At 37.9% G+C, this 15685-nt stretch overlaps 3 protein-coding genes across 9 annotated transcripts in view; 2 read left to right on the top strand and 1 right to left on the bottom strand.

The window, feature by feature from the left end:
- Window positions 1-15685, top strand: part of LOC134825030 (RNA binding protein fox-1 homolog 1-like) — an 89332-nt gene that overhangs the window by 3050 nt on the left and 70597 nt on the right. The gene's annotated exons all lie outside the window — the stretch shown is intronic.
- Window positions 1583-9740, bottom strand: LOC134825028 (60 kDa heat shock protein, mitochondrial-like). Its single transcript, XM_063837092.1, has 14 exons — window positions 9447-9740; window positions 9200-9322; window positions 8894-8996; window positions 8581-8690; window positions 8091-8226; window positions 4769-4830; window positions 4452-4612; window positions 4044-4143; window positions 3606-3720; window positions 3307-3437; window positions 2711-2873; window positions 2402-2518; window positions 2126-2199; window positions 1583-1958 (listed from the first exon to the last, which is right to left on the bottom strand). The coding sequence occupies exons 1-14, from the start codon at window positions 9600-9602 to the stop codon at window positions 1791-1793; spliced, it is 1719 nt and encodes a 572-aa protein (XP_063693162.1). The 5' UTR covers window positions 9603-9740; the 3' UTR covers window positions 1583-1790.
- On the top strand, window positions 10341-12049 carry LOC134825036 (10 kDa heat shock protein, mitochondrial-like). Its single transcript, XM_063837116.1, has 5 exons — window positions 10341-10419; window positions 10947-11012; window positions 11232-11333; window positions 11572-11652; window positions 11812-12049. The coding sequence occupies exons 1-5, from the start codon at window positions 10417-10419 to the stop codon at window positions 11872-11874; spliced, it is 315 nt and encodes a 104-aa protein (XP_063693186.1). The 5' UTR covers window positions 10341-10416; the 3' UTR covers window positions 11875-12049.

Genomic DNA, 15685 nt, shown 5'->3' with positions numbered 1-15685 from the left:
AAATTCAAAGACTGTCGACGAGTCCAACTCGGCGTGCCTTTTGATAAATTACATAATATAAACTTGTAGGTTTATAAGTATAACCTATCTTACTGGGCCGCGCTCAGCCTGTCATTCCGCCTAATCTCTATTCGTTGTTGTTAAAACCTGGGGTCCTCAGGTAAAACCTACCAAGACACGCGCTGAGTTGGCCTCGTCGATGGTCTTTGAAACAAATCTTTTACGAGTATCACCCGTTAATAATTGATAATAAACCTAAGTAAAAGTCTACTAGGTCATTTTAAGGTGACATAGCTCCAAAATTTGATTCACGATGTCAATCCTTCGCATTTCGCCGATTTGTGGTTGCGAGAAGCATTATTGAATGCGCGCGCGACCCAGTAGTGCATCGCGCTACAACTGATCCAAAATTTAAAATAACTGTTCATGTTATCAGATAATTTTGTTTATACTTGTTAAAATAACAAATAAACCTTTTAGGTACGTCGTAATCGTATTTTCAAATGCACTGTAGGTATGATATGAGCAACACTAAAATGGTTTATACGCAAAATAATTTTTTGCCCATGATGCATGACAATGATTTTTTATAATAAAATGTTTACCAATTACTTTTTGGAGGATTTTGCCGCTTCAACGCCAAACTATCATTTTAGCTTCGCATGGAGCAACACTCTAAAAAGATTGACATTGTCAATAAACAATCAATACGTCATGAGGCCGATGTGTGCGATTAGGAATTAGCTTTAAAAATAGTAATACACCAAACCAAATTACTTTCATAATATACCCGCAGAGCTTTTGCACAAATTTTTTAAAATTTGGACGAGCGATTCAGCGCTCGCGACATGACACTGACGTTGGACGTTAATTGACGATGTCAATTCTTCGCAGCTCGGCGAGGCCCAGTCTAGTTAAGTTATAGCGCATTTTTGATTTCTCCGATCTAATATAGCGAAAATGTGTGATGTGCAATGTGGTTGCGAGAAGCATAATTCATAATTGAGTGCGCGGCGAGGCCCAGTAACGCATCGCGCTACAATTGTATGACTTGCTTGATTTTGCACTAAGTTGACGTGTCCCGATACTGATAGATCTAACGGATGATACTCCATACTCACAAAATATTTGTTCCAAATATTGTTCCAAGACCGTCGACGAGTCCAACTCCAACTCAGCGGGTGTCTCGGTTGGAGGACTTCGCCGCTTCGACTATCATTCTTGCTTCGCATCGACGGTACGATCGTTGCTAATGTTATGCTTCGCAGAACAACGATCTCGATGGGTTGACATCGTCAATCAAGTAAGTGTCTCGGTAGATTATAATTATAAATCTACATCATAGGGATTGGCGTGCCAGTCCCTGACACAAGTTCTTTCTTAATTTGGCGATCAGCGATCTAGTGTGAGCGGGAATTACGGCTATAATAAAGTACAAAGCAAAGGTAAGATAATTATAATTGTCAGCACTTGTTCTCCAGCTACTGTATGTATCAGGCTCCAGTCCAGTTTATTATTTATGCCACCGAACTCTTCAGTTGGAGCGAGGAAAGAACAGTAAATGATCGAAGTGAAACAAACATTTATGTATTCAAAACATAAAAATTTCAATAAAAACATGAACGGGTCTTAAATGAGGGTACAATTTCAATAAATTAAGGTCATATAGGAGATCACGAGAGTTGAGTAAGTAAAAAACATAAAACGAGCATCAAAAACTACTCGCAACTGTGGTTCAGTCAAACATTTCTGATATTAATCGTAAGTTTCAAAAACTGTTCACAGTTAGTTTACATCATACCACCCATTCCTCCCATACCTCCCATACCTCCGCCGCCCATACCTCCCATTCCAGCCATGGGGTTGGGTTCATCCTTAGCGAGGTCGGTGATGACGCACTCTGCTGTCGTGAGAAGAGAAGCTACCCCAGAGGCATCGATAAGTGCTGTTCGGACAACCTAGGCGGGAGTGAGATTTTAGAATTTTTGGTGCTATTAAAATTCCCAAAAATGGGTGCAGCTTTTCGGCACTGTTCTTATTTTAAAAATAATTTCAATCCCAATTCGAATGATGTCCCTCATTGCGTGATCAAAGTCAAACTCATAAGAACAGCGTTATATCAAACCTTGGTAGGGTCGATAACTCCAGTTTTGACAAGATCTACAAACTCTCCGATTGCAGCGTCGTATCCTACTGAACCTGGAGTACAAATGTTAAGTGAACAGTCCAATGGTTATCAAGTGAGATGGGAACAACAAATACTTCAAAATGATTTGGGAGGACACTCTATACTATTTGTGTCAAGCCCCCCCCCCCCCCCCACCCCCGCGATTGAAATGAAAATAGAACCCCCAATCCGGTCAGGGGTGTCCAGTAGTCAGAATTTTCCGTTATCTCTTACCTGATTCCCTCATAGCTCGCTCTACTATTCTGCTAGCATCAACCCCAGCGTTAGCAGCAATATGGTAGGCTGGCTGTCTCAGAGCTTTCAGAATGATCTCAGCACCGATTTCTTGGTCTGAAAAGTTTGAAATGTTAATAATTGGTTTTGATTGGTTAAGTTGGACACATGTCACGTTGTTTGTACATGTTTGTTTCCAAATTAAACACACGATTTGAAAGTCAAAATAATTGAACTAGAGCGAGTTAATCGCAGATAATTATTTATTTAATAATTAATGAACAAACAATATACTAAATTACACCGCACCTTTGTTAGGGAAAGTAAGAGCCTCGACGGACGCTGAGCACCTGAGGAGTGCAGTTCCTCCTCCAACTACTATTCCCTCTTCTACTGCTGCACGTGTGGCACAGAGCGCGTCCTGTACTCGGTCTTTCTTCTCTCCTACCTCTACCTCACTTGATCCTCCGATCTGATGGGGTAAGTAGTACAGTTGGGGTATACATTATACAGTTGGGTATACATTATACACTATACAGTTGCGTATACATTGTACACTATATAATTGAGTATACATTATACACTATACAGTTGGGTAATGGGTATACATTATATGATTATACAGTTGGGTATACATTATACACTATACAGTCGCAGTATACATTATACACTATACAGTTGTGTATACATTATACACTATACAGTAGGATGTACACTTTACAGGGGTATACATTACATGATAAATACAAACACTAATATACAGGGGCCGGATAAACATTATTACATCGGGGGATACACTTTAAGTATAAATCTTATGAAAATATCATAGATGGGACCTAAGAGAAAACATGTAAATTAACCGGTATGACGTAGGTATGACGTAGGTATGACGTTTTAATACGTACCTTGAGGACAGCGACTCCGTTACTGAGTTTAGCAAGTCTCTCATTCAGCTTCTCCTTCTCGTACTCAGACTTTGACTCGATCAGCTCTTCTGTTATTTCCAATACTCGCTTCTCAAGTGCCTCCTTGTTACCTGACATCAAAATTTTAATTATACATTTTTACGGCTTATAAATAAATGTATGGGAATATTGTATGATAAGTTCTCATATATCAGATGTTAGCTTTCAAGCTGCAAAGTTGTCCTCAAGGTACGTATTGCACTAGGCATGATAATTAGACGGAGAAGTAAGACTCTTACCCTTGCCGTTGAGGATAAGAGTGTCGTCTTTAGTGACCACGACCTCACCGCACTCCCCAAAGTCAGAAGCTTGGATATCTTCAAGTTTCAACTCGGCTCCTTCCTCACCGAATATCTGGGGAGGAATGTTGTGTTAGTTTGTTAAATGTTACAGAAGTAATCCCGATTATAATACTCCACCTCTGCCTGATCCAGAGGATGTCACCATTTTACCATCACACAGACATGGAACACTGTAAGAAGATGACGATCAGACCTCGTTATAATTTGTTAAATCTTGCAGTATTGTCGATATAATAATGTTTTAAGTGACACTTTAAATTAATCATGGTTTTCGGATCACAAACATTACAAACTTTGATATAAAAAAGTTTTGAAAATTAAAATAACAATTAAAATAACGAATTTGCTTATTGAGAATTGTATCAATTAACTCACTGTAGCACCGGTAGCAATGGCAATATCTCTGATCTGATTCTTTCTGTTATCTCCAAATCCAGGGGCCTTTACTGCAACAATCTGAAGTCCGATCTTCAACCTGATTAACGGTGATTGTAAGAATATACCACCAGTGTTTGTCAATAAAGAGTGTCCACTCTCTGTTTCCAGAATCAGATGCCAAGAGGGGCGCTATCTGTATTGTTTACAGAATCAGAGGCCAAGAGGGGCGCTACCAAGAGTCTGACAACAGTCCACAAAAAGTATATAACTGTAAAAAATAGTACAACAAAAAAGTCAGTATCCTCGCTTTTTAGAACAAGTACTGCAGTAGAACCCCAATTTAGTATTCCCCCAGTTTTCCTCCGATATTCGCTAGAAATCAGTCAAAACAACCCAATCTCCCACCTGTTAAGAACGAGAGCACCAAGAGGTTCACTCTCAACATCCTCAGCAATGACCAGGAGAGGTTTCCTAAGTTGATGTGCCATCTCCAGAGCAGGCACGATGCTTTGTACAGCACTGATCTTCTTCTGGGTGGCAAGGACGAGGCAGTCCTGGTATTCGACCTGGTGGGGAGGGGGTTGGTGAGGTTAGGGGAACATAAATCGGGGGGGAGGGGGGGTATATGTGAATTATTGGAGATAGCACCATTGAATTGTTTATTCCAACATATGGTGGCCCATAATGACTGATAATCCGTAAAAACTTGAAATTCTTCAAACCTTCTGTCCTTTGGTAGAGTTGATGAAGTATGGAGAAATGTATCCTCTGTCAAACTTCATTCCTGAAATTGAGGACGATAAGAAAACAAGTTTTGTAAAAAATGTTCAGGGCACATGTCTCATTATAATAGTGCCAACTGCCATGGTTACATTGCTCTGATGTCACCTATACTAGTTAGCTATTGACCAAACTTTTTCAGACTATTTCCTTTAAGTTTTAAGGCCAATAGGAATTTAATCAGTAATTGCACCCAGTGGTATCACTTATCAGCCACTGAGCCACTCAGATACCCGCATACAAGCTAACGTAACCCGGAGGGGGGGGGGGGCAAGGAAGTGTAGCCTTTAAGCTTATTTACGGCAATAATCAGCTAAGTTTCGCGGCCCCCCGAGTCCTTGCCTCCCCAATTTATCTACTTGCAAAGCAATATCCTTATCGCACCAAACTGATCAAATTAGAGGGACCAGATACAATATGTACTAGGAAATTAATACACTTTATCGGTGTAAGCGAAGATAACTCAAACTTACACGTACACACACGTACGTACACGAGTGCTTCGAGTAATAGGGAAAGAGATGTCTGATATGCCAGGAGTTTTCTGCTGCAGTACGAGAAGTAATCTTTAATTTTATCATCCACTCATTTGATCTTACATATTCAACACGTCATAAGCATGTCCCACATATATGTAACCTCTATTTCCCTCTAGTTCCATAACTTGACTTATAATTGGTATTCCGTGGATTCCCGTACTGTAGTGCGACACGTACCCTAATGCTATTCCGTGGAACAAGAAACAGGTTTAAAGTTCAGGATTTGAAAACTTAAACAGGAATTACAGCTCACTCAGTAGTTAGTAGTGTAATTTAATAGTCATGGGTAAAAACCTGAACCTGGTAACCTTGTTGCCTGCAAGAGACAAATTTTAACTGCACATCCACATTTTTGTGAACAAACTGATATGAATCCTATTTGCACAACATTTTATGTCTGCACACTAAACTTTCCTCAAGGCATGGTAAAAGTAGTGTATAGTAAAGGACGTGTTCAAACCTGGTTGGTGGTTTTGTTTCATTTTTCCCACTCATTACTTCTGGGCCCCCAGATTGAAATCTGTAACATTTTAAGAAAAACTGAAACTACTGACAAAAACTAGACCCTTTGACTGAGGGCACCCTTGAATCAGAATTTTTGTAACATATTCAGGTCCTGAGATATAGCAGTTTAGTTGGGGGCCCTGGATATTGAATTTTGTAACACATTTCTATGTTACACTTTTTCAATGGGTTTTTAGAGAAGCTTCTTGATAGTTTTTCAAGTTCAGACCAGTTTTTCTAGGTCACAAAGGGTTCCATCAACCATATTCTTGACCAAATTTTGTACTTGGGCCCAAAACATTGAATTCTGTAACATATTTATGTTTTCACTTCCAAGGTCATATCTGGAATATTCAATATTTTTTTGTATTGGTAACATGGTTTTTAGATTCTCATACAAAATTCTGAAGCAATCCTTATTCATATAATTTGATAAAATGGCTGCGGAACTTGAATTATGTAACATTAGAAAGTAAGTGTATAGAGTATGTACCCTAGTGTGAGGGGTGTTAGGTAAGCTATATTATAGTTTTTGAAGTTCAGACCAGTTTTTCCAGGTCACAAAGGATTCCATCAACCATATTCTTGACCAAATTTTGTACTTGGGCTTAAAACATTGAATTTTGTAACATATTTATGTTTTGACTACAAAGCTCATATATTTGGAATTTTCAATATAATCTTGTACTGGTAACATGGTTTTTAGATTGTAAAGCAATCCTTATTCGTATATTTTGATAAAATGGCTGCGGAACTTGAATAATGTAACATTAGAAAGTAAATGTATAGAGTATTATAGTATATAGTATGTATCCTAGTGTGAGGGTTGTTAGGCAAGCTATATTATACTTTTTGTAGTTCAGACCAGTTTGCCTAGGTCATAAGGGTTCCATCAACCATATTATTGACCATATTTTGTACTTGGGCCCAAAACATTGAATTTTGTAAGTCCACATATGGACATGGAACTCTGCCATTTCAGTGGATAAACTCGTGACCTGGCATTTTATTGTTACAAATTTCAATATATAGGGCCCAATTTCTATTTTCTATACAATTTAATATATAAACTAAAAGTTTTCAAATATCCAACCTTCAATCTCATTAGCTATATTCATTTGATTAAATTTACCGCGTTCTGTCGCGGATTGTCAATTTAAATTACATATACAATTACATTTAAATTGTTACAAAATTCAATAATTTGGTCCCAATTATCATTTTTTTAAATTTGTTAAGTTGTTTCATGTCTTTATTTTAATGCATCAACCAACTTAAAACCAATACTAGATCAAACAACTCTGTATAACATACTCATTTGTAACCATGTTACGTTATTCAAAGAAATGGGCCTTTTATTGATTATGAACCATATACCAAGATTGTGGTAATGCCTTTATACAAAAATTGCTGCACTAATAACCTGGTTTGAGAGTTAAATACATATCCTAAACTAGCTGTGGTTGCAACAAACTATAAAGATAGATTGATGAAAACAAGATGTTACAAAATGTCCATTTTGGGCCTTTTTATGAAATCAAAAGTGGGCCTTTTTTCATTCCACAGCTAAGCAAATACCTAAAGTACATTTTTGTGAAGCAAGAATCTTTAAAATTTAATAATTGGCTGAGCCATTGAAAAGTGTAACCAAATGTTACATTTTTCAACTGGGCCATTTTACAATATTATTCATAGCCGATGACCTGAGACTATTTGTTATCACAATTATAATCATCTCTGAAAGTTTCAAGACCATCGAGTAATTATTAATGGAGTTATTGTAAAAATGAGAAAATCGCCCATTTCGGCAGTGAAACAAAACCACCAACCAGGTTTGAACATGTCCTATAGTAGTGTATACTGTATGGTAGTGTATACTGTAAAGTAGTGTATACTGTATAGTATAGTAGTGCAGTAATAGTAGTGTGAATAATGGAAGTAAATAAGCCTAGGATCCAGGTTCAGTCCCAAATATGAATTTTTTTCCAAAACTATTACCAATCAACTTATCAGACATTTTAACAAGCAAGTGGAACATTTTGCAAGTAATCGAGTCATGGTGAGGCATAGAATTAGAAAACAACAAAATTAAAGTTATGACATCAAAATAGATCACAGTTTCGAGCGAAGAATTAAATGAAAATTCAACCTTAACCAATTACCTTATCACATAATTAACTGAATTTCTAATTTTGATTAATTAATTAATTTAAATTCCTACCTTCAATAACCTCAAGCTCATCATTAAGAGTTTTCCCATCCTTGACAGTTACAACACCGTTCTTGCCGACCCGAGCGATTGCTTTGGCGATAAGTTCCCCGACTTCGCTGTCACCGTTTGCTGAGATTGTGGCTACCTGGGGGGTTATTGTGATAGAGGGGTTTATTTCAATTGTGAACTTGACTGATTGGCTGAATATTTACCAATCGAAATCTAATGAATATTGGTTTGCAATTAAATAAATCCGCTCAGTTACATTGGCAGGGCGTTGTTCGCCTGGGATCAATATCTGCTAATCTGCACGACGGTATATTAAAGTCACTATTGTGACGGTACATTAGAACTAGACAGAAACAAATTTAAATATATGCACTAACACAATTGGATGATGAATTGAAACGAGATGATACAATTCAGAAACTAATCAAGTTAAAAAGTCATTGTCATGTCAACCCCCCCCCCCCCCCCCCCACAACTAGTCGGTTTTTACCTGGGCAATCTCTGCAGCCTCGCTCACAGGTTTGGACATGTTCTTGAGTTCTTCAACGACGGTATCCACAGCAATCATGATTCCTTTTCGCACTTGGGTTGGGTTTGCTCCTGAAACCGAATAAAATTAAATAAAACGTATCAAAATAAGTGGGAAGGACTAGTGTTGAAAATACCAGTGCAGTGTTCACATTAATTTACCCTACACTTTTTATCACACACATCTTTCGGCTTTCATATATCAGTCGAAACAGATATTTGCCTGACCAATGTGTTTAAGAAACAATTGATCCTCGACAAGCACTTCAACATACCTTTGGAGACAGCAGCAAATCCATCAGTGGCAATGGAGCGGGCTAGGATGGTGGCGGTAGTGGTTCCATCTCCAGCTTGTTCATTTGTGTTGTTTGCTACATCCTGGTGGGCATACATTCAATACTCCTTTATAGTTCATACAAATGGTTAGTTAAAGGTTTATCAAACCAAACAATGGTTTAAAATGTGGTATCCTGGGGTAGTGAAAAATTGTGATTTTGAAAACATCCCAGAAACATTCATCAGTAATCTTTGGGATATATATAAGAATTATTCAAGAAATATTCGAGAAAGCAGAACTGCACCTGTACTAATCGAGCTCCAGTGTTCTGAAGTTTACATTCCAAGTCGATAGCTTTTGCAACGGTTACTCCATCTTTTGTGATTTTGGGGCCACCGAATGACTGTTCGATGATAACATTGCGACCCTGCCGGAAATTTGGTCTCAAATAACATAGAATTAAGCAATAGGAGGAGCAAAACAGCTTTCGGTGAATCAAGTATAACCGTCAGAGAAAAGCAGCAAGTTGTCGGTTCAAACCATCAACCAACCTTGGGTCCAAGAGTGACTGATACTGCATCAGCTAGCTTATTTACACCCTTGAGCATCTCAGACCTGGCATCGTTACCAAATCTGAGGTCCTTTGCCAAACCTCGGACACACTGCTTAGCAGGGGTCAAACCACTCAAGCCAATTTTGCGGAACATGGTAGAACGGAGGAGGATCAAAATCAACGCAAACAGCAATAATACGACAGATACTGAACTTCGCTATGGGACATCGCGTGCTAGAAGCTGCTGGAAGCTGGTCGTGGTCCAAAACAGGCGTTCAAAATTGATGATGGCAAGTGGAATGGTTATTTAATCGACTTTTTACTCATTAATTTGGTTCAGACCGACTCAAATCGGTCTGTTAACAGTATTGCTTGCCTATAAAATCAAAATTTCATTCCAAAATATCCAGTTTACTGTCAAAATAATTGAAAGTTACTAAATTCAAACGCCTGTTTGTTTACAAAGCGCGCGGCTTTAAAATGCTAACAATATGAATATTTTGAACGAGAACGTTCTAGCCATTTCTTCTTTGTAAGAGCTGATGTACGTTCGAATCTACCGCTGCTGATTGTTGTTTCGAACGCTGCAAGCTTATCCAAAACCTCACGTACCTTTTACCCTTAGTCTGATATTGTTTATCGATCTTTTGTTTCGTTCAGTTTAGTTCGTTCCTTGTCTTAATACACAAAGTCATTGTAATACACAAAGTTAATCATAACTAGTTTATCCGGAAGTACATAGTCGAAGAAAGCACGGAACAAGCATATTGGTTCTGCACCATTTGGCAACGGGACCCATCGTCTTCTATCAATACCTCATTCTAAGAAAAAATATTGTTGCTTTTTATTAGTTAGTGCACAAATATATCTGTTATGAATGTCAGTTAAGACACTTGCTTGTCAGTTTATTACCTAACTTAAACTGATTTCTAGCTAAAGCCCAGTTCACGCTTCCACCTCTTCTTACAATGGTTAGTTTAAAATATGCTTTGAAATCCTTGATCTTGATCTGATGACTGATTTAGACATTTTGTATTGAATACATACAATCTGTATTCTGTAATGTAGTTACTTTTTTGTGATTCCTGTTTCGAACCTAGTTTATTGATATTTTTGTTTGTAAACACCACGAGAAATGTGTGTTATTGAAGGAATGTCAATAGACTATTTTTACTTGCCATGTGATGGTAATATCACATTACATTATCATTAGAACAACGGACATGCACGTGCACTGAAAATATTTCCATGAAGAATGTCCCAGCTGCATCATTGTGATATTTAGAGTTCGTTCACATATTACAAGAGCCAGCCCAGGGGGGGGGGGGGGGGGGGGGGGTTGGAAAAGCTTCACATAGCTTTGTGCAAAATTGCTTACGAACGAGTTTTATGATAAGCTAAAAATCTAGCTTACGTACCCTACTTCGTTTGTAGCTTCTGAATAACAGTTAGCTATTCTTTTAAAGTATTATACCAGTAATAAAACTATTGTTTTCAGTCCGCAGTAGCACGGTTTATCCCCCTTTTTGACAGAATCCTTGTAACCCGAGCTGTAGCTGCCTCCGTAAGTAATATGTATTACTAAATACACTTAATGTTTCCTCCCATTATTTGTTCTGTATTACAGGTGCCAACATTCTTGCAGTTCAGGCATCATGAATCAATTCAATACATTCCATACAATCCATTCCATCAAGTCAATAGAAACACTCTTGTAGAATTGGGTTTTCATACAACAGAGCCATTTGAACCTATTAAAATATTAAACCTGAATTTTCTCCAGAAATCAAAAGGAGGAATAATGTTGCCAGAATCCTCTCAAAAGAAGCTGAACGAAGGAACTGTCGTGTCATGTGGTTCTGGTGCTCTGGACGCTGATGGTGATGTAAGTATTTATCTAATTATCTAATCGCTGTGTGAATCTCATTCTATCCGTCTCTTTTTTATCTATTTATAGCGGGGTTTTGTTTACCTTGTGGTCCTCAAAAGTCCTTGAAAGTGGATAAGCATGTTAATTTGCAGAATTTCTAACTACAATTTTGGTACTACTAAACTTTTGCAACTTTGTTCCTAAAGACAGAGTAGGCGAAAATATTGATAGCTTCTCAAAATCACTTGTCCAGGTTATCCCAGTATCGGTAGCGGTCGGAGACAAAGTCCTTTTACCCGAATACGGTGGTACCAAACTCAATCTCGATGATGAGGTACGAGATTTTATGTCTATACTTTTCGAATATCGATTGCCGGTTTCCATTTGTAGATAATACATTATACATAGAATTACATCCCTATCATGATGTGGACATTTTAAAAAAAACTTATATAGCCACTAAATCTTTTATACAACGACGCTAAATCCTCAGGAATATCTGTTGATCAGAGATTCGGAAATACTCGGAAAGTTTGTGAAAGTCACATCGGAATGAGATTCGTGTCTGTCCTGCGGCCTGCCGGATCAGCAATTCCGGAATTTTCCTTGACCCTCGTACATAAGCCTCTACACAGTGGATACCCAATAATTATCACGAACAATCGACAATAACTGCAGACAACCTTTTTTATGCCTTATTAATTTATTACTGTTCCTTCGTGTTTTAGAAAGTTGGTTTCATTTGTTGTGTCATTCTGATTTTAATAACTAATTTTCACTAAGATTGTATGGCGCGCAAATAGGTGGAAAATATTTTAACAAATAGAGGATCGTTATCATATTAGGTAATCAATTTTTACCCTGCCCCCCCCCCCCCCCCCCCCTACGAAGACGCGTGCCGAGTTGAACTCGTTGACGGTCTTAGATTCAGCTCGGTGAATGAGGCCTTATTAGCGTGATGAGGCCTTATATAGCGTGATGCGCACTCAATTATGCTCCTCGAAACCACAAACCACCTCACTTGTCATACGTTGTATGACACGCCGCGCACGTCGAAGTGCGAAGACTTCACACTATAGTGAAGCAACCGTGGGGGTCACCACTTGTAGCGCGATGCGTTACTGTGCCGCGCCGCGCACTTAATAAGGCTTCTCACAGCGACTAGATCGGCGAGATGCGCTACTGTGCCGCGCCGAGCTGCCATGAATTGACTTCGTCAATTAAGGTCACCACGTGATACAACCATCTCACTAGATCGGCGAGATGCGCTACCTCGTATAACCTTGTATAACTGGGCCTCGCCAAGCTGCGAAGAATTGACATCGTCAATTAAGGTGAGGCCCAATGGTGCATCTCGCCGATCTACTGTGGTTGCGAGAAGATTTATCTGATGCGCGGCCCAGTACTAGTATGTAGTAGCAAGTAGCGCATCGCGCTACTAGTACTATGATGGTTTTAGTGCGTGCATGGAGTTTAAACGGTAATATTTGTTTTATTCTGAATATTTGTTTTATTCTGGTATTTAGAACAAATATTTATATTTTCAATTTTAGTTTTACGAGTATCACCCGTCATCAAAAGGTTTTGACAAATATACAGCATATGGCCATATGATCCCATTCTAGGAACTAAAGATTGACTATTCAAACGAAAATCAACAAATTTTGTCAAATTAAGAGAATTTTACAGCTCCAAAAGCCGCGCGTCTATGGTGGCCGTTGTATCACGTGGTGACCCCCACGGTCGATTCACTGTTCACTATTATACATTATAGTATCTTCGACGATACAGGGCCGGGGAGCCGCGCACTTCGTGCACGGCGGGTCATACAACGTATGACAAAGTGGCCGAGGAGTATCAGTTTTAATTTGTAATTAAATGGCACTAAAACGAAATTGAACTCACTAATTGAGTAATCATTCTTTAAAAAGTATGACAAATTTGGTATTATGAAAAGGCTCACCATACATTGCATTTTAAAAAACTGTAATACCAAATACAATGGTACACTGGTACAAACATTTGAAAAATGAAAATCCTACATGCAATTCATGGCAGTGGCAGCACGCTCGAAATATAATTTTATCTAGGGCGCGATTAAATTTTGACCGTTTTAAATACACTAAGCAAACCTTACTGGCTGGGCAAATTATTAAAGCCAGACTAGAGGTGTCAGTTGACGGATGTTACTCGTCTAAATTTCTTCGAAGTAGCGCGCGCCGCTTTCTTCTCGAAATGTTATGGCCCGATGGCAAGTGCTACGAAGTAGCGCGCGCCGGGCCAGATCATTAACAATGGTCAAACAAAAAATATGCGATTTAATTTTATGTGTTATGGTTTGTCAAAGTGAAAGTTTTTTAGATGAAAGCGATAGTTTAATTAATGATTAAACTATCGCTTTCATCTAAAAAACTTTCACTTTGACAAACCATAACACATAAAATTAAATCGCCACCAATGTAGTCAATTTTCTAAATTCCAAAATGTCAAAAGAAAGTTAAGAATTTCACAAACACAATAAGGCTTCTTTAGATGGGGTCGTGAAAATTCGATCTTCACCTCCAAACTCGATTTTAAAAACTTCATACTTTTTCCATCAAAATAAGCCTTATATCCAGTATCGAAATACAACGTTATAACAATATTTATATACCGCAAACAAATAGCATGAGCAATAATCACAATTTTATGAAAAATCGCAAAACATTCTATGTCCAGAACGGGACACTAATTTCCCTTGAAAAGTGATCCTAGCTTCTGGCTACAATATAACACAGCAAAGACAATATCTTTTCTTCTTATTTTCTTCCTTCTTCTCTTCCAGTTCCTCTTCTAATATTATTTCACTCTGTTTGGTCGTCACTTTGTCATCTCCCACAGTTACATCACACACTATCACACTCTGCAGGAATGTACGTTATCACAAATTAAGTTACTAGTGCGGTTACTAATTAAACCACGAGTTACCACATCACGTGACCGCTCAAAAAAGTTTCAAAAGTATGTTTTGTACGGTTTTTGCGGAAAGTCGTGTTAAAGCTATATATCGTGTCGCTTTATATATAGTAAGATACCTGGGACCCGCGTTTAGCTAAAGAACTACGCCTCCTTTCTTCCAACTTCTTTCTTTCTTCATCCGTTAACTCAGCAACTAAGTAAGTTAAAGGTAGTTTTTATTTTGATAACATTGTAAACACTAAACTAAAAGTTTATTTAACATCACAATGTTACCCTGCAATGTTTATGTAACACTGCATTTAACAGTTTTGAATGACATGAGTATGACAGAGTGTCAGTGTCACAGAATTAATAGAGCAACTATTAATATTTTGCGTTAAATTTAATTGATTGATTGATTAAGGATGGCGATCTTAGGTTAGAGTGCCCTAAGCGGGCCTCAAATTAAATTCATGCCTCACTCGCTGATCAACATACAACATACTCACAATTACTTAACCTAGTATACCTATATAATACTAGTACTACGGGCTATGTCACGTTTCACCGTTAATCATTAAAAAACCTCCTATATTTAATTTAATGATTATTGATTGATAACCAATAACCACGTCAAATCACAATGTCACCGCTATAATTTACGTCACTTGCAGATAACATGGAATAAACCTTACCGTTGGCGCTGTTTAGTCGACTAGGGTTCGAGTTTACTGTGGCTGACGAAACTGAGTAATCGGCTTTAAGTTCTAGCGAACTGTTAGAATCGACATTATGATTAAACACAGTTAAAAGAGTAAAGAATATTATAAAGGAGTGAAGAATATTTCTTTGCTGGTTTTTAGTTATTTAATGTGTTTTAATGTAGCTTACCTTAGTTCCCAAAAATTTGTGTGCCATTATATTGAGCACAATTTATTTGAGCCCGAAAAATTTGGGCAGATAATTTGAACTCATTTGGGCGACCGAAAATTTGGGCACAAATTCTTCGAAAAATGAACGATTTTCAACTAAAATTTCAGTTAGATATTTGCCTTAGTTCATTATTATTCCTTATTATTCCAGTCATTTTGCTTTCAATTTTAAGCATGTAGGTGGTAGTCTGAGTTGTTTCACATTATGAAATTTACGATCTGCCCAGTAACTACTAAAAAATACAGTGATGATGGCACAGTACAAAATGATAGATATAAAATAGTGATATTTAGTCTCTCAATCAGATAGTTTAGTCTACTTACACTCAGCATATCTTATCATACCCCTTTCACATACAATTATCATTATGACGCCTCACCAGATGGTCGAAAGGTTTGGAAGAAAATTAGAAGGTTTACATCATGATCTATCAAACTAAGCGGCACATACGCTTAGCTTTGGGGGAAACAAAGGTGTACATAATTGTGTGTAGCGAA

Source organism: Bolinopsis microptera, chromosome 13 (assembly GCF_026151205.1).
Source record: "Bolinopsis microptera isolate Bmic1 chromosome 13, MBARI_Bmic_1.0, whole genome shotgun sequence".
Taxonomy (NCBI): Eukaryota; Metazoa; Ctenophora; class Tentaculata; order Lobata; family Bolinopsidae; genus Bolinopsis; species Bolinopsis microptera.
This window is presented reverse-complemented; position numbering and strand designations above follow the sequence as displayed.

Bases quoted from the DNA above. Each gene is read 5' to 3' on its own strand.
- LOC134825028 (XM_063837092.1), bottom strand. From the start codon at position 9,602: ATGTTCCGCAAAATTGGCTTGAGTGGTTTGACCCCTGCTAAGCAGTGT. The intron at 3,721-4,043 runs GTGAGTTAATTG...ATTCCTCCCCAG, and splicing joins CCATTGCTACCGGTGCTACA to ATATTCGGTGAGGAAGGAGC. The intron at 1,959-2,125 runs GTTTGATATAAC...ACTCCCGCCTAG, and splicing joins GAGTTATCGACCCTACCAAG to GTTGTCCGAACAGCACTTAT.
- LOC134825036 (XM_063837116.1), top strand. The intron at 11,013-11,231 runs GTAAGTAATATG...AATTTTCTCCAG, and splicing joins CCCGAGCTGTAGCTGCCTCC to AAATCAAAAGGAGGAATAAT. The intron at 11,334-11,571 runs GTAAGTATTTAT...TCACTTGTCCAG, and splicing joins CTCTGGACGCTGATGGTGAT to GTTATCCCAGTATCGGTAGC.